The sequence below is a fragment of the Schistocerca nitens genome, chromosome 7 (assembly GCF_023898315.1).
Source record: "Schistocerca nitens isolate TAMUIC-IGC-003100 chromosome 7, iqSchNite1.1, whole genome shotgun sequence".
Classification (NCBI taxonomy): domain Eukaryota; kingdom Metazoa; phylum Arthropoda; class Insecta; order Orthoptera; family Acrididae; genus Schistocerca; species Schistocerca nitens.
Window position 1 is genome coordinate 319,860,375 of NC_064620.1, and position 19,907 is coordinate 319,880,281.

The 19,907-nt window shown below is 47.6% G+C and overlaps 1 protein-coding gene across 5 annotated transcripts in view; it reads right to left on the reverse strand.

Moving 5' to 3' along the window:
* LOC126194752 (multidrug resistance-associated protein 1) overlaps positions 1–19,907 on the reverse strand; it is a 390,212-nt gene that overhangs the window by 40,950 nt on the left and 329,355 nt on the right. For 3 of the 5 annotated variants that reach the window (XM_049933029.1, XM_049933030.1, XM_049933032.1), the window contains exons 23-24: positions 1,825–1,914; positions 1,655–1,745 (exon numbers count right to left, since the gene is read on the reverse strand). In XM_049933029.1, the coding sequence (XP_049788986.1) occupies positions 1,655–1,745; positions 1,825–1,914 (181 nt within the window). Of the gene's footprint in view, positions 1–1,654; positions 1,746–1,824; positions 1,915–10,596; positions 10,818–19,907 lie in introns of all 5 variants that reach the window. The other 2 variants (XM_049933031.1, XM_049933033.1) reach the window with 1 other exon arrangement.

The window sequence follows — 19,907 nt, forward strand, 5'->3', positions numbered from 1 at the left end:
CTGAATTTTTCTTTCGTTTCCTCTACTGCTTGCTCAATATACAGATTGAATAACATCGGGGATGGCCTACAACCCTGTCTCACTCCCTTCCCAACCACTGCTTCCCTTTCATATCCCTCGACTCTTTGTAACTGCCATCTGGTTTCTGTACAAGTTGTAAATAGCTTTTCGCTGCCTGTATTTTACCCCTGCCACCTTCAGAATTTGAAAGAGTATTCCAGTCAACATTGTCAAAAGCTTTCTCTAAGTCTACAAATGCTAGAAACGTAGGTTTGCCTTTCCTTAATGTAGCTTCTAAGATAAGTCGTAGAGTCAGTATTGCCTCACGTGTTCCAACATTTCTACGGAATCCAAACTGATCTTCCCCGAGATCAGCTTCTACCAGTTTTTCCATTCGAGTGTAAAGATTTCGCATTAGTATTTTGCAGCTGTGACTTATTAAACTGATAGTTCGGTAATTTTCACATCTGTCAACACCTGCTTTCTTTGGGATTGGAATTATTAGATTCTTCTTGAAGTCTGAGGGTATTTCGCCTGTCTCATACATCTTGCTCACCAGATGGTAGAGTTTTGTCAGGACAACTCTAGGAGGATGAAATTAACAGTGTCACAGATACTTGAAAACTGCTGAGTCTACAAAGTACTTGGTGAGAATTCAAGGAGTGATTCAGAACCTGTTCAGCCCAAGACTGTATAGAAAGATATGGAACACTAAAGAGATTGCACAATCTGTCAGAATATGTGAATGTGGCTTGGATATAGAAAATTACAGGAGAAGAATGAGTGATGTCACAGACTACTACTGGTGATTGTTTATGATGCTTTAGATACTGTGAGTGATGGCATTTTCAGGTAGTCTCATTGTGTGTGTGATACAAATTTTCCCTGGGACTGTATAGGCAGAGAAATTATCTTTTAATAGTACATTCATACGATCAAAACACACACACACACACACACACACACACACACACACACAAAGATTATATACATATTTTATCATCTAGGGTTATACTTTATTAAGAATGGGTGTTCCACTGTGGTCGTTTGGTAAATATGGTTAGACTATTAGTAACATGGAAGGAAATCTTATTATGGACCAGGTTTTGAAAGATGTTCTTGTGTAAAGCTTTGACACTGCACAAAATTATTGAGGCTTTCAGAGCCACTTGCTGATGTATTGCATTTTGGCTGTTGTCTCGAGATCTTCAGCCAGTGCCTGTTTAATGATTTTTCTGACATTTCACCAGTGTAAGTGGCTGGCATTGTTTAAAGGTTCACATCTGTCACAGAGGGTGAACTTTTGACAATGCCAGCCACTTATGCTGGTGAACTGTCAGAAAAATCATTAAACAAACATCGGCAACAATCCCAAAACAGAAGCAAATAGATAATAGATCTTTGATATCGACTTTCACGTGCTGGGAGATGGATTGCTGAGCATGAATTTGGCAATGCTGTAAGGGATAAACTTTATGCAAGGAAGAAATGAAAGCTATTGTAAATGAGATACTGATAACAGTTGGTGTATTTCATAGGATGCAGAGATCCGCAGAGGCAACCTAGATTAACATTTGGGTTGCTGAGACGTAGCAGAGGTTCTGAAGACACAGAAGGAATGAGGAGAGCATATCATACCTATGACATAACATACCTGTTACTGTTTCCCCAAAATGAGAATATATTGGTGATCTGGAAATTGATTCAAGACGTTTGAGCTGTCTGGACGTTGCTACATAAAAACGCTGAAAAAAAAAATAAAATCTCATTCTGAAATCAGTAACCAATATTTACGTATCAAGAAACAAGTTTAAAATAACTTACCTGTATAAAATAGTATAAAATTCCAATTGGTATAATAACTACCATAAATATTGGCGTACTATAGCTGATAACAACTATGGTTGCCAGTACCTGAAATGCAAAGGCAAATGTTTTGAAATATAAAAATATACAAAATAATGTGTGTCAGTAATGAACATAAATCAAAGTAACAAACAAAAATATGAATGTGTAGTTCAATTATTAATCTTTTACAAATGTCTGTTAATTACACACAATTTGCAAGTTGTGATAACATTTACTATAATACTAAGCTTGCATATTTCTCTGAAGGATGTATTTCAATTTTTTTATTTCCTTGTTTTATACACTCTTAAAGAATCAAGAAAGATTAACTTTAAAACATTGTTTTCTGTTACTTTTCTCAGACTATAGACTGGGTACCTGGTGAGTTTTCATTTTTCTCAGTCAGTTATAAACTCTTGACTTCTTTAGAAGAAAGTAATATAATACATTAGTAAATAATAATAATAATAATAATAATAATAATAATATTTATTTAGCACATTCACAACAGAGGATAATTTCACTGAAGCAAACTATGACTGGACATACTCACAAGGAACCACATTTTGGAGCAATGAAAAATCATCAAATATTTGAAAATGCAACACACAGCCTCCTTTTTAAAGCTGTAACACAATTTTTAACAGAAAGGAACTGCTGTGAAAGTGAAGACCCATGTTTAAGCTTAAAGATCCAATACATTAACTAATAGTAAATATTTCTTACATTTCACATACAAGTGCTGGTAACTATGCACTAATGCCAGTTACAGAATGGCAGAGATTATTTGAGCTAAAGACTAAACAAATTTTGGACAATTCAGCATTTTAACAATTCACACATCAGCTGTTGCTTTGCCACTGTAATTATTAGTAAACATCATACAAAACTATGGCTTCTTCTTCTAAGCATCAGCTTAGAGTTTGTGTGAATACCATTACACAGTGTAAACTAACAAAACATTCTTTATTGGCATGTGCCCAGCACCTTATCCTACAACATGGGTTCCATGAATTGTCACATAATTCAGCCCATAACAGAATTTTTCGAATTACTGTGACTACTTTATGCCAAAGAAGCATCACATTCTCTAACTCATCTGCACACAGTTAACTACCACAAATTTATTCACACAGGGACAGAAGCCACAGTTAATACATTTCACAAACAAATCATAGGAACACAATTTGTTTCTGTTAACTATTCATTCTGCATACCACTAATCAAAGTTACAATAATAAGTGAGTTACAGCATAGATTAGTTTTCTTGAAATCTTGTAAAATACAACTGGCATGGAAAATATTTACAATGAAGAACTGACCTTTGTTAATGAATGCAATGATTCTCATTTGCTACAGAGCCTGTTTCGTACCATTTTGCCATCATGGGATATTTTATCAAAAAACCCTTTCTGTCTTAATTACAGTCTGGTGGAAACTGTTCCACATGTAATTTCCAGGAATAAAGCTGTGCATAACATTAGACACTGAACATACACTTTTTTAATGTGGGCACCATTTTGTTGCATTCTACTGGTCACTAAATATGTCTACTGCTCTCGGTCATTCAAACGTAATGACATTTCTTTTTGATTAACAATGGCCAATTTTAATTCAGTCTTATAAATATTTTCTAGGGCAGTTTCACTATAACCACCCTGTATAAAATACTGTCTCTATGCTATTTGTCATGGTTTCCTTGCACCTTAACTGTAAAATTGACAAGTTTCACATCATAATGATTCGCAGGACATGCAGTAACATACACTGGAGTTGCTTTTGAGCAGAAAACAAAAAAGGAGTACGAAATATCTGGAAAAGGTAGAGAGATGAATGTGGTTATCATGCAATAAACTTAGAAAACAATGAATAAAAGTAAAAAGAATTCAAAAAATTGTAGGAATCATATTTTGATTTTATTCCACTTATTACTGAAGGAACTGCTACTGCATTAAATTCATGTGGAAGACATCATACCTGTTAACTAACAAACATGGCCTCACTTTTTTGCAGCTCTTTTTATTTTTTAAATGATGTCACATTTGCTTTTAGTTGTAAAATTTTTATTGCACTACTGCAATTTCGACATTTGAGAAATTTTCAGATATTATATTGACGTTATATTACAGCAAATAAATGGGTTAAAAATAGTATTTTTGTAGGTCTCTGCCATTTTTGATGATGATATCGTCAATGATTACTATCGATGAGAAGTTTGGAAATTGTTTCATTTGGGCAGAGGTAACAACCGACTACAACTTACCTGTAACTAAAGCATCTCCTCCTGTTGTTAGTAACACCCATGGACTAAGTTAACATCAAGAGAGCCACAGTCCTACAAGAATGCTATTTTTTACTTATTTCTAAATTTTAATACAACAGCAACTATTAAGGCTGAAATGGCACAAAAAAACAAATTGCAGTAGCACAATAAAAATTTTATCATTAAAAGGTTTAACATGACATTAGTTCAAAAGTTTATTAACTCTGTGGGCCTATATTACAAGAAATTGTAAGTTTTGTTTGTTTTGTTACTATCATCATATTTATTTTAAAAACAAACACACTAATAGATATTATGTAATTTGAATTGGGGGGCAGGGGGGAAACCCACAGGAGAGGTGGGCGTGGGAGAAACCCACAGGAGAGGTGGGCGTGGGAGAAACCCACAGGAGAGGTGGGCGTGGGAGGGGGGGGGGAAACCACACGAGAGGTGGGCGTGGGAGGGGGGGAGGAAACCACACGAGAGGTGGGCGTGGGAGGGCGGGGAGGAAACCACACGAGAGGTGGGCGTGGGAGGGGGGGAGGAAACCACACGAGAGGTGGGCGTGGGAGGGGGGGAGGAAACCACACGAGAGGTGGGCGTGGGAGGGGGGGAGGAAACCACACGAGAGGTGGGCGTGGGAGGGCGGGAGGAAACCACACGAGAGGTGGGCGTGGGAGGGGGGGAGGAAACCACACGAGAGGTGGGAGTGGGAGGGCGGGAGGAAACCACACGAGAGGTGGGAGTGGGAGGGCGGGAGGAAACCACACGAGAGGTGGGCGTGGGAGGGGGGGAGGAAACCACACGAGAGGTGGGCGTGGGAGGGGGGAGGAAACCACACGAGAGGTGGGCGTGGGAGGGGGGAGGAAACCACACGAGAGGTGGGCGTGGGAGGGGGGAGGAAACCACACGAGAGGTGGGCGTGGGAGGGGGGAGGAAACCACACGAGATGTGGGCGTGGGAGGGGGGAGGAAACCACACGAGATGTGGGCGTGGGAGGGGGGAGGAAACCACACGAGATGTGGGCGTGGGAGGGGGGAGGAAACCACACGAGATGTGGGCGTGGGAGGGGGGAGGAAACCACACGAGATGTGGGCGTGGGAAACCCAAACGAGATGTGGGCGTGGGGGGGGGGGAACCCACACGAGAGGTGGAGGGGGGGAAAACCCACACGAGAGGTGGAGGGGGGGAAAACCCACACGAGAGGTGGAGGGGGGGGAAACCCACACGAGAGGTGGAGGGGGGGGAAACCCACACGAGAGGTGGAGGGGGGGGAAACCCACACGAGAGGTGGAGGGGGGGGAAACCCACACGAGAGGTGGAGGGGGGGGAAACCCACACGAGAGGTGGAGGGGGGGGAAACCCACACGAGAGGTGGAGGGGGGGGAAACCCACACGAGAGGTGGAGGGGGGGGAAACCCACACGAGAGGTGGACGGGGGGGGAAACCCACACGAGAGGTGGACGGGGGGGGAAACCCACACGAGAGGTGGACGGGGGGGAAACCCACACGAGAGGTGGACGGGGGGGAAACCCACACGAGAGGTGGACGGGGGGGAAACCCACACGAGAGGTGGACGGGGGGGAAACCCACACGAGAGGTGGACGGGGGGGAAACCCACACGAGAGGTGGACGGGGGGGAAACCCACACGAGAGGTGGACGGGGGGGAAACCCACACGAGAGGTGGACGGGGGGGAAACCCACACGAGAGGTGGACGGGGGGGAAACCCACACGAGAGGTGGACGGGGGGGAAACCCACACGAGAGGTGGACGGGGGGGAAACCCACACGAGAGGTGGACGGGGGGGAAACCCACACGAGAGGTGGACGGGGGGGAAACCCACACGAGAGGTGGACGGGGGGGAAACCCACACGAGAGGTGGACGGGGGGGAAACCCACACGAGAGGTGGACGGGGGGGAAACCCACACGAGAGGTGGACGGGGGGGAAACCCACACGAGAGGTGGACGGGGGGGAAACCCACACGAGAGGTGGACGGGGGGGAAACCCACACGAGAGGTGGACGGGGGGGAAACCCACACGAGAGGTGGACGGGGGGGAAACCCACACGAGAGGTGGACGGGGGGGAAACCCACACGAGAGGTGGACGGGGGGGAAACCCACACGAGAGGTGGACGGGGGGGAAACCCACACGAGAGGTGGACGGGGGGGAAACCCACACGAGAGGTGGACGGGGGGGAAACCCACACGAGAGGTGGACGGGGGGGAAACCCACACGAGAGGTGGACGGGGGGGAAACCCACACGAGAGGTGGACGGGGGGGAAACCCACACGAGAGGTGGACGGGGGGGAAACCCACACGAGAGGTGGACGGGGGGGGAAACCCACACGAGAGGTGGACGGGGGGGAAACCCACACGAGAGGTGGACGGGGGGGGAAACCCACACGAGAGGTGGACGGGGGGGGAAACCCACACGAGAGGTGGACGGGGGGGGAAACCCACACGAGAGGTGGACGGGGGGGGAAACCCACACGAGAGGTGGACGGGGGGGAAACCCACACGAGAGGTGGACGGGGGGGAAACCCACACGAGAGGTGGACGGGGGGGGAACCCACACGAGAGGTGGACGGGGGGGGAAACCCACACGAGAGGTGGACGGGGGGGGAAACCCACACGAGAGGTGGACGGGGGGGGAAACCCACACGAGAGGTGGACGGGGGGGGAAACCCACACGAGAGGTGGACGGGGGGGGAAACCCACACGAGAGGTGGACGGGGGGGAAACCCACACGAGAGGTGGACGGGGGGGGAAACCCACACGAGAGGTGGACGGGGGGAAACCCACACGAGAGGTGGACGGGGGGGAAACCCACACGAGAGGTGGACGGGGGGGAAACCCACACGAGAGGTGGACGGGGGGGAAACCCACACGAGAGGTGGACGGGGGGGAAACCCACACGAGAGGTGGACGGGGGGGAAACCCACACGAGAGGTGGACGGGGGGGAACCCACACGAGAGGTGGACGGGGGGGAAACCCACACGAGAGGTGGACGGGGGGGGAAACCCACACGAGAGGTGGACGGGGGGGAAACCCACACGAGAGGTGGACGGGGGGGGAAACCACACGAGAGGTGGACGGGGGGGAAACCCACACGAGAGGTGGACGGGGGGGAAACCCACACGAGAGGTGGACGGGGGGGAAACCCACACGAGAGGTGGACGGGGGGGAAACCCACACGAGAGGTGGACGGGGGGGAAACCCACACGAGAGGTGGACGGGGGGGAAACCCACACGAGAGGTGGACGGGGGGGAAACCACACGAGAGGTGGACGGGGGGGAAACCCACACGAGAGGTGGACGGGGGGGAAACCCACACGAGAGGTGGACGGGGGGGAAACCCACACGAGAGGTGGACGGGGGGGAAACCCACACGAGAGGTGGAGGGGGGGAAACCCACACGAGAGGTGGAGGGGGGGGGAACCCTCACGAGAGGTGGAGGGGGGGGAACCCTCACGAGAGGTGGAGGGGGGGAACCCCTCACGAGAGGTGAGGGGGGGGGGGAAACCCTCACGAGAGGTGGAGGGGGGGGAATCCCACACGAGAGGTGGGGGGGGAATCCCACACGAGTGGTGGGGGGGAATCCCACACGAGTGGTGGGGGGGGGGGGGGAATCCCACACGAGTGGTGGTGGGGGGGGGGAATCCCACACGAGTGGTGGTGGGGGGGGGGAATCCCACACGAGTGGTGGTGGTGGGGGGGGGGGGGGGGAATCCCACACGAGTGGTGGGGGGGGGAATCCCACACGAGTGGTGGGGGGGGAATCCCACACGAGTGGTGGGGGGGGGAATCCCACACGAGTGGTGGGGGGGGGGGGAATCCCACACGAGTGGTGGGGGGGGGGGAATCCCACTCGAGTGGTGGGGGGGGGGAAACCCCACACGAGAGGTGGGGGGGAAACCCACACGAGAGGTGGGGGGAAACCCACACGAGAGGTGGGGGGAAACCCACACGAGAGGTGGGGGGAAACCCACACGAGAGGTGGGGGGAAACCCACACGAGAGGTGGGGGGAAACCCACACGAGAGGTGGGGTGGGGGAAACCCACACGAGAGGTGGGGTGGGGGAAACCCACACGAGAGGTGGGGTGGGGGAAACCCACACGAGAGGTGGGGTGGGGGAAACCCACACGAGAGGTGGGGTGGGGGAAACCCACACGAGAGGTGGGGGGGGGGGGAAACCCACACGAGAGGTGGGGGGGAACACAGAGTGGTGGGGGGGAACAAAAGAGAGGTGGGGGGGAACAAAAGAGAGGTGGGGGGGGAACAAAAGAGAGGTGGGGGGGAACAAAAGAGAGGTGGGGGGAACAAAAGAGAGGTGGGGGGGGAACAAAAGAGAGGTGGGGGGGAACAAAAGAGAGGTGGGGGGGAACAAAAGAGAGGTGCGGGGGAACACAAGAGTGGTGGGGGGAACACAAGCGTGGTGGGGGGGAACACAAGCGTGGTGGGGGGGAACACAAGCGTGGTGGGGGGGAACACAAGCGTGGTGGGGGGGAACACAAGCGTGGTGGGGGGGAACACAAGCGTGGTGGGGGGGAACACAAGCGTGGTGGGGGGGAACACAAGCGTGGTGGGGAGGGGGAACACAAGCGTGGTGGGGGGGAACACAAGCGTGGGTGGGGGGGAACACAAGCGTGGTGGGGGGGGAACACAAGCGTGGTGGGGGGGAACACAAGCGTGGGTGGGGGGGAACACAAGCGTGGTGGGGGGGAACACAAGCGTGGTGGGGGGGAACACAAGCGTGGTGGGGGGGAACACAAGCGTGGTGGGGGGGAACACAAGCGTGGTGGGGGGGAACACAAGCGTGGTGGGGGGGGGAACACAAGCGTGGTGGGGGGGGGAACACAAGCGTGGTGGGGGGGAACACAAGCGTGGGTGGGGGGGAACACAAGCGTGGTGGGGGGGAACACAAGCGTGGTGGGGGGGAACACAAGTGTGGTGGGGGGGAACACAAGCGTGGTGGGGGGGAACACAAGCGTGGTGGGGGGGAACACAAGCGTGGTGGGGGGGAACACAAGCGTGGTGGGGGGGAACACAAGCGTGGTGGGGGGGAACACAAGCGTGGTGGGGGGGAACACAAGCGTGGTGGGGGGGGAACACAAGCGTGGTGGGGGGGAACACAAGAGTGGTGGGGGGAACACAAGAGTGGTGGGGGGGAACACAAGAGTGGTGGGGGGGAACACAAGAGTGGTGGGGGGGAACACAAGAGTGGTGGTGGGGGGGGAACACAAGAGTGGTGGTGGGGGGGGAACACAAGAGTGGTGGGGGGGGGGAACACAAGAGTGGTGGGGGGGGGGAACACAAGGTGGTGGGTGGAACACAAGAGAGGGGGGAAAAACAGTAGAGGGGAAAAAAGAAAGGAAAAAAGAAAGGTTATGACTGAATGATATCAGCTACATCAGGAATTCATGCAGAATCAGTGGGCGGTGAGTGATATCCACACATTGTGACAAAAACTGAGTGCAGGTAGCGCAGTGGTTAACCAAATTGCCGAGTAAGCAGGAGATTCCCTCATTCCAGTCCTGGTCCAGCACACATTTTCACTCAGCACTGCCAATTCCATACAAAGTCTCGATGAAACTGATATCATTAACTCCTTTCCTTTCCCTTCCTTTCTCCCCCCCCACCCCCTCCTCCCCACAATTCACGTAATATGTATCAGAGTTGCATATCCAGCACGGTCTCTGCTGTATGCATTCACACAGATATTTGAAGTATTTCCATCTACAGTAGTACTACAGATATTACATTTCGAGATTCATTTATTCATACATTTGCTATTAATAAAACTTATTTCATTGCTAATACGGAATAGGCAGAATACATTAATATCCCATTTGTTATGCACAACAAACTTACTGCAATTAACTACAAAGTAAGAAACAAAGGTATAGATTACAATTTACAATATTTGCAATGGTAAAACCAATCTGTTGATATCATCTTATAATAGGTGTTTGTCATACATGACGTAAGCTTTAAATTTTCTTGTTATTCGGTCTTTCCTGACATTAGTAACAAAGCAGGTTTCTACCGCGTGGTTATCAATATTTTTCCCTTTTAAAAAGAAAGGGGGCAAAAAAATCAGGTGGGGGGGGGGGTCATCAGAGTCTGCTATCTTCTATGCACTTCAGAAGATGTTTAGCAGGGTGTCTGAGCTTATTGTATTTTAGCACATTACTCACCACTCCACATCATTTTTCGTATAATATAAACAACATTTACTTAGCACCAAGCATTTCATTTAGCTGCAACGAACACCAACACAATTCACATACACATTTACATTAACTAACACTGAAGCAATAATGTAAGAAAAAAAAGGTGTATTTTATTTTGATTCTATTTTTGAAAACTCAGACACATATTTCTATCTACTGTTTTGAAAATGATCCCATTAATTTGTAACTTACCGAAAAACTTTAAAATTTCTGATTACAGAAGGGGGCAAAAAGAAAAAAATTACCTCAAACAAGCAATAGAGACAATCAGAAATCAGCTGGGGCATCGTAGTGTCCAAGACATCAACATCTTTTGAGAAGCGGCTCATTATTCGACCAATGGGTGTTGTATCAAAGAACATGAGCGGTGCACGCATAACCCCGTACAACATCGCTGCATGCATTGTTCTGGCTGCATGCCATAAGCCCAGCAGTGGCAGCAGATCAGTTAAGTAGGAGACAAGAGCTGCAAGGAAAAACTATCTCCAGCATTCATAGAATAAATTTATGTCCCCAGAAATTTCTACACACAAATAATATGTATATGATCAGCAACAATATATCACTACCCCTTTCAAAAGCCATGGAAGATGCAGTGATTGCTAGAACTTTAATACAAGGTTTTTATCACCTGCAACATTAATACCATGGGTAACATGAATGCCAACACAATCCAACACATTTTAAGACTGCACAATCTATGCTTCTACCAGGAGAAAAGAAGACTTTTTCGTTTTCGACAATACAGCAATACATGTAACTTAAATGTTAATGGAACCTATATTTAATTTTCTGCTGTAGTTGTTTTCAGTTTTTGTTCTTGCATATAGAAGTGTCAAACAGAGGTTTCTAAGTAACCTAAATAGTAAATTTAAAAATGGAAGGCCAAAATACTTGATGGTACATGAAAAGTTGGATGATGATCTCTGGGTCTATAGTGATGAACCAAAGCATTATGATCACTGCCCACCATGACAATGCCGCATGGTGGCAATGCGGGAACATGACATGCTTAAGGAAAGTCTATAAGCAGAGCAGAGGCAGATGAGGAATCATTGTAGTAATGATACGGGCTGCAAATAGTGAAATCTTCCGACATAAGCAACGTTGACACAGGGCAAACGATTATTACCCAGAGCCTGTGAACGAGATCTCAAAAATGTTGAAGTTGGTCTAATGCTCATGTGCTACAGATGTGAACACCCGTGAAAAGTGGTAGAATGGCAGTGAAACTACCACTGAGTGGTAATCGGCTGGAGATACAAGACTCAACATAACTTGGGGTTGAGAGGCTACTCTGCTTGGTTATGTAGGGTGTATGGTAACCTGTGGCACTTCTGGCACAAGAGCACAATGCTGGTGCATGCACATGTGTTTTTGAACACACCATTCAGCGCACATTCTGGAACTTTGTGCCACTGCAGATGACCCCTGTGTGGTGTCACACTGACGCAACAACACTGTCAGTTACAACTGCAGTGAACATGGGATCATGGATCAATGGAAATGTATCAGCTGGGTAGATGAATCACATTTCTGGCCACACCTGGTCGATGGACGACGACACAAACGCCGGGATCCAGGTGCACAGTGGCTTGAAACGTGCACCATGCCACGTGCGCAGACTTGTGGAAGCAGTATTTCTCTGGCACTTGCATGGGACCTGTCATAGTAATCAAAGACAACGTGCCACCATCTGCATCCCTTCATGCTTGATGTCTTCCCTGATGGCGAAGTGATGTTTCAGCAGTATAATTATCTGTGTCTCGATGCAAGAATTGTGCTGCAGTGGTTTGAAGACCTGATAGTGGACTCACACTGAAGTCTTGTCCACCAAATTTGTTTGATGTTAATCCACTGGAACCCATCAGAGTCTCTACCCAGTGCCATTGTCACATACACAAATCAGCGGAGTGATTTTTACACAAATTACATGACCTCTGCATACACATCTAATGCCACATATCTTCATAAGCCTACCAATAGACTTTTGGAACTATGATATGCAGAATAAGTGATGTATTTCAACCCAAAGTTGGATTATGCAGGTGGTCATAATGTTTTGGCTCATGAGTGTAGAAAACCCACGTCCATTCTGAATATTCAAAAGCAATAATAAAGTGGTAGAGTTAGACACTGACAAACACATACACAAACACTAGTTAGCATGACGACAGCAAATGAATATTTATGCCTGACTATACAACACATGTGAGAGATTCATCAAGACCCGCATGATGTTCTTCACTATCAAATGCATTATTAACATGAATAGGACTTAGGCAAGGAGGTGTAGTGATAATGACAATGTATTCTAATTCTGTGTAAGTTATGTTTGCATAACTGTCTAGCAATTCTCGTTCAGGCTTTCTGTGGCTCTCCTACAATAATTCAGGTGAGCAATTGCAGAGTTCCCTCAACAGGCCCAACTTTTGTGTTACCAAATCACTGCACATTCTGTAATTGGAATATGCTAAATTCAAGACTATCTTCTTTCCTTAACACCTTCAATGCTTTTCCGTTTTCGCCATGTGCATCATATTCAATCATGCGAGGGTTCACGAGTATTTACCTGTGTTACATACACGATCACACCAGCACTGAAATCAAATGGGTGTCACATTATACCAGCCAGTGGTAAAAGTATTGTGATTTTGGTTTTGTAGTGGCAACAATGGATGACAGGCAACTGCTACCTGTTTACAGTGCAGCGTCAGTACATGTTGATTGCTGGCACTGACATTTTGTTTGGATACATGGTGTTTGTAGTGGGTGTTTTCAGAAATATTTTGTGGATGTTCTGTGAAGAATAGGTTCACAAGAGGAGATAATTGGAAACTGGTTGGAGGAATCAAGTTTATCTGATGAATCACTGTTTGGAAGTGGTAGTGACTCTGACCTAGATTACTGCGCTCATTCCTTGAGTCAGAGTAGTAATGAAGATGAGTTAATTCATTGGAAGAAATAAAAGGTACACGAACAAGTTACAAATAATATGTCTACAAATGGGGAAAACAAAGTTTCATCTTCCACTGATGAAGACAGTGAAAGTGAGCTGTCATCTGAAGAGATCTCTTGTGCTAATGGGCTCCCTACTTCATGAATGAAGTAGTCTGACGTACAGAGAAACCTAAACAATTTTTTTTCCTGGTAACTGTGGAGTAAGCAATGCACTTTAGGACAATCTACCTGAAGATATTGCAGAAACACCACCACCACCACCACCACCACCACCACCACCACCACCACCACCCAGACTGACTTTATGGAGTGATATAAGCATTGATGATCTGAGGAACTTTATGGGGTTTATATTGTGATGGATCTTGATCATAAGCCAAGAATGGAGGATTATTTGTGCCAATCCACTTTACAAAACCCGAGTGTCTTCTATTATGTCCCAAAATATGTTTCATTTGTACCTCTGCTGCATACATTTTTGTGACAATGGAAACATAGATGAACATGACAAGATGTTCAAAATTAGGAAGCTTGTGAATCGTCTGGACACAAATTCCAGATAGCTTTCATTCCAGGTGAAGCTGTCTGTATCAATGAAACAATTGTTCCATTTCATGGAAGGTTACAATTTTGTCAGTACAGTTCCTAGAAAATTGTTTCAAATATGGAGTGAAATTATACAAAGTGTTTGCTGTAAGTGGATATACTTGGAATGTTAAAGTGTATTGTGGAAAAGTCGTTAATGCTATAGACGTAACAACAGCAACTGTTTTAGAGTTGATGGAGTCGCTTTTGAATTCTGGAAGGACACTCGATGTAGATAACTTTTACACCAAAAACCATCAGTGGGAACACTCCATGCAAATAGAAGGGCAAATCTGAAAACTATCATCACAAAAAAATTTGAATGGGGAAATGGCAGTTGTGGAAAACAACTCTAAGGTTTTTGTTGGAAAGTGGTGCGACAAGAGACTTCATTTTTTTGACAACCAAGCACAAATCTGAGCTTGTGGCAATGAAAACAAGGAGAGGTGAAGTGAAAAAACGAAACACAATTGAGGATTACAACACAGCCAAACTCTTCATTGATCTTTCAGATCAAAAGAAAACCTATGGCTCATGCTTGGGGAATTCAGTGAAGTGGTACTGCAAAGTGGCCTTTGAATTACTGTTCAATAATATTCTTGTAAATGCTCATACTTTGTACATTTGAATTACAAAACAAAACATGAGTGTCTTTGCTTTCCGCAAGACTATTGCAAATGCATTACTTGGGATTGATGATGATCAGGAGACATCAATGAATGGCAATCACAAAGAGGTTGAAACTCCAATGAGATAACGTTGTAACAGCTGTTACCACAAACTCTCCAAAGCAGGTGGGCAAAAGCATGCTATCAAACATAGCAAGCAGGTGTCACTGAAATGCCAAATTTGTCCTCAGAGTTTCACTTGCATGGACTGTTTTTTTTTTTTTGTTTTTTTTTGCACTACACAAATACGTAAAAATGTAAGTTTTTTAATTTGATCATTAAAGCAATTATGTAACAGCTAGTTGGAGCTTTCACCTCTTCCTCAGGTATATGAGTGTGCAACAGGAGTGATGCACATGGCCATACAAAGCTGCTAATTGCATCATAAGTTTAAAATGGGCCATGTGCACCATATTTGATCACATCATATTTATCAGGTTAAAACCATTTTTTTACTACTTCATGCATGATCAGATATACTAACTTTAATGTTTTAAAATAATGTGTAAAAAAAAGTAATGGCCAAAATGTTGCCAGCAGTTAAAGTGTTAATATGATAAAATGCTTCTTCAAAAAGTAGAAACTAATCTGCAAAAAATGAGAAATAAGAATGTTGTGTTAAGTGAACAGCAGAAACTAGGTAATATATATTTAAGGAGGGATGTGCTTTTCTTTTTTTTTTCTTTTTTTTTTTTTTGTGGTTTTAGGGCGCACAACGTCAACGGTCATTAGCGCCCAGACTATTTTAGGAATGCACCGCGAGTCACAAGTTTAAAACAGCAACGAAACGGAAAACACGATGAAAGACATACTGACAGGCATAGGATTACAAAAGAAAACAGCATAATAAAATGTCCTTTGAGAGGGTTGTCAAATTGATAAAATGAAGAACGCGAGCAGCTGCTCGTGGGTCATCCGCTAAAATGGCTTCTACAGTACATGGCAGGCCAAGATCGAGACGCAGGGTGTTAAAATCCGGACACGAAGTTAAAATGTGGCGGACCGTCCGCAATTGCCCACATGGGCGGAACGGGGCCGGCGCAGCCGTCAGCAGATGGCGATGGCTGAACCGGCAGTGGCCAATTCGCAACCGGGCCAAAACTACCTCCTCCCGCCGAGAAGGGCGTGAGGACGACGTCCAAGCCACGGGAAGAGCTTTCAAGGCCCGAAGCTTGTTGTCTGGAAGTGCAGCCCAATCGGCATGCCACAGCGATACAATGCGCCGACAAATTACCCTGCTACAATCTGACGAAGGGACACAACAAGAAGCTGTCCGAGGCTGGAGGACCGCAGCCTTGGCCGCGGCATCTGCAGCTTCGTTCCCAGGGATACCGACATGGCCAGGAACCCACATAAAGCTAACCGGAGAACCGACGTCCACCAGCTGCTGAAGAGAGCGTTGGATCCGGTGCACGAAAGGGTGAACCGGGTATGGATCACCGAGGCTCTGGATAGCGCTCAGGGAATCGGAGCAGATGACATATGCAGAATGTCGGTGGCGGCAGATGTAAAGGACAGCCTGGTAGAGGGCAAAGAGCTCAGCTGTGAAGACCGAACAATGGCCATGGAGCCGCTATTGGAAACTTTGTGCCCCGACAATAAAAGAACACCCGACCCCGTCATTGGTCTTAGAGCCATCTGTATAAATGAAGGTCATATTAATGAACTTCGAACGAAGTTCAACAAAACGGGAGTGGTAGACTGAACCGGGGGTAACCTCCTTCGGGAGCGAGCAGAGGTCAAGGTGGACGCGAACCTGAGCCTGGAGCCAAGGTGGCGTGTGGCTCTCGCCCACTCGAAAGGTGGCAGGGAGTGAAAAATTAAGGTGTTGAAGTAGGCGACGAAAGCAAACTCCAGGGGGTAGCAGGGCGGAGACATACAACCCGTATTGACTGTCGAGAGAGTCATCAAAAAAGGAACGACAAGACGGGTGGTCGGGCATTGCCAGTAGCCGACAGGCATACCGACAAAGCAGTATATCGCGCCGGTAGGTGAGTGGCAACTCACCAGCGTCAGCATGAAGACTCTCGACGGGACTAGTATAAAACGCTCCGATCGCAAGTCGTAAACCCCGATGTTGTATGGAGTTGAGGCGGCATAAGATGGATGGCCGTGCAGAGGAGTATACGAAGCTCCCATAATCCAGCTTGGAGCGGACGATCGACCGATATAGGCGAAGTAGGACGGTTCGATCCGCTCCCCACGACATACCACTGAGAACACGGAGGACATTGAGAGAACGGGTACAACGGGCAGCCAAATAAGACACATGTGGAGACCAACTAAGTTTCCTGTCAAATGTAAGACCTAAAAATTTTGTCGTCTCCACGAATGGGAGAGCAACGGGACCGAGTCGTAAGGACTCTTGGTAGCGCCAGAAGTTAATACAGACCGTCTTCTCGGCAGAAAAACGGAAGCCATTGGCGACACTCCAGGAGTAAAGACGGTCAAGAGAACGCTGAAGACAGCGCTCCAGGAAACACGTACGCTGCGCGCTGCAATAGATGGTAAAATCGTCCACGAAAAGGGAGCCTGATACATCAGCTGGGAGGCAATCCATTATTGGATTGATCGCTATGGCGAAGAGAGCGACGCTCAAAACTGAGCCCTGTGGCACCCCATTCTCCTGGCGAAAGGTGTCTGACAGGACAGAACCCACACGTACCCTGAACTGTCGATCCATTAAAAAGGAACGAATAAAAAGAGGGAGGCGACCGCGAAGGCCCCATGTATGCATGGTGCGGAGAATGCCCGCCCTCCAACAGGTGTCGTAAGCCTTCTCCAAATCAAAGAACACAGCCGCGGTCGGGCGCTTCTGCAAGAAGTTATTCATAATGAAGGTCGACAAGGTAACCAGATGGTCAACAGCAGACCGGCGCCTACGAAATCCACATTGTACATTGGTAAGGAGGCGTCGAGACTCGAGCAGCCAAACCAATCGAGAGTTAACCATTCGCTCCATCACTTTACAGACACAGCTGGTAAGCGAGATGGGTCGATAACTGGAAGGCAAGTGCTTGTCCTTCCCCGGCTTAGGAATCGGGACAACAATAGACTCGCGCCAGCATGCGGGAACATGTCCCTCAATCCAGATGCAATTGTAAGTACGAAGAAGAAAACCTTTACCCGCAGGAGAAAGGTTCTTCAGCATCTGAATATGAATAGAATCAGGCCCTGGAGCGGAGGACCGTGATCGGCCAAGTGTGTTTTCGAGTTCCCGCATGGTGAATGGGGCATTATAACTTTCACGATTCGAGGAGCGGAAGTTAGGTGGCCTAGCCTCCTCTGCCTGTTTGCGGGGGAGGAAAGCAGGGTGGTAATGAGCGGAGCTCGAAACCTCTGCGAAAAAGCAGCCGAAGGCATTGGAGACAGCTTCAGGGGCCACAAGGACGTCATTCGTGACCGTCAAGCCAGAAACTGGTGAGTGGACCTTAGTGCCAGATAGCCGGCGCAAGCTACCCCAGACAACAGAAGAAGGAGTAAAACTGTTGAAGGTGCTTGTGAAAGCAGCCCAGCTGGCTTTCTTGCTTTCTTTAATAATACGACGACACTGTGCACGTAATCGTTTATAATTGATACAATTCGCCACTGTAGGGTGGCGTTTAAAGGTGCGTAAAGCACGTTGACGAGCACGTAAAGCGTCTCTACATGCTGCGGTCCACCAGGGGACCGGTACGCGACGTGGAGAAGAAGTAGGGTGAGGGATGGAATATTCAGCAGCAGTGAGAATGACTTCCGTGAGGTGTGCGACCTGACTATCGCAGCTTGGGAATGTTTGATCCTGAAAGGTCGCCCTGGAAGAGAAGAGCCCCCAGTCTGCTTTGGAGATGTTCCAACTAGATGAGCACGGAGAGGGGGTATGCTGCAGGAGATGGATAACACACGGGAAGTAGTCGCTCGAATATGTATCAGAAAGTGCATACCACTCGAACCGGCGTGCAAGTTGGGGAGTACATATAGAGAGATCTAAATGGGAATAGGTGTGAGATGTGTCCGAAAGAAAAGTAGGGGCGCCAGTATTGAGGCAGACAAGATTGAGCTGGTTGAAAAGGTCTGCTAACAGGGAGCCCCTCGGGCAGGATGCTGGAGAGCCCCAAAGGGGATGGTGGTCATTGAAGTCTCCAGTTAACAAAAATGGTGCAGGTAGCTGAGCAATAATTTGCATCATGTCTGCCCTGGTAACGGCAGACGACGATTGAGAGTAAATGGTACAAATGGAAAATGTAAAAGTGGGGAGAGTAATGCGGATGGCAACTGCCTGCAGGCCGGTGTGCAACGTGATGGGATCGTAGTAAATATCATCCCGGACCAGCAACATAACCCCTCCATGAGCTGGGATACCTACCACAGGGGGTAGGTCAAAACGCACAGAGGTGTAGTGTGCCAAGGCAATTTCTACATCTACATCTACATCTATACTCCGCGAGCCACCTTACGGTGTGTGGCGGAGGGTACTTATTGTACCACTATCTGATCCCCCCTTCCCTGTTCCATTCACGAATTGTGCGTGGGAAGAACGACTGCTTGTAAGTCTCCGTATTTGCTCTAATTTCTCGGATCTTTTCGTTGTGATCATTACGCGAGATATATGTGGGCGGTAGTAATATGTTGCCCATCTCTTCCCGGAATGTGCTCTCTCGTAATTTCGATAATAAACCTCTCCGTATTGCGTAACGCCTTTCTTGAAGTGTCCGCCACTGGAGCTTGTTCAGCATCTCCGTAACGCTCTCGCGCTGACTAAATGTCCCCATGACGAATCGCGCTGCTTTTCGCTGGATCATGTCTATCTCTTCTATTAATCCAACCTGGTAAGGGTCCCATACTGATGAGCAATACTCAAGAATCGGACGAACAAGCGTTTTGTAAGCTACTTCTTTCGTCGATGAGTCACATTTTCTTAGAATTCTTCCTATGAATCTCAACCTGGCGCCTGCTTTTCCCACTATTTGTTTTATGTGATCATTCCACTTCAGATCGCTCCGGATAGTAACTCCTAAGTATTTTACGGTCGTTACCGCTTCCAATGATTTACCACCTATGGCATAATCGTACTGGAATGGATTTCTGCCCCTATGTATGCGCATTATATTACATTTATCTACGTTTAGGGAGAGCTGCCAGCTGTCGCACCATTCATTAATCCTCTGCAGGTCTTCCTGGAGTACGTACGAGTCTTCTGATGTTGCTACTTTCTTGTAGACAACCGTGTCATCTGCAAATAGCCTCACGGAGCTACCGATGTTGTCAACTAAGTCATTTATGTATATTGTAAACAATAAAGGTCCTATCACGCTTCCTTGCGGTACTCCCGAAATTACCTCTACATCTGCAGATTTTGAACC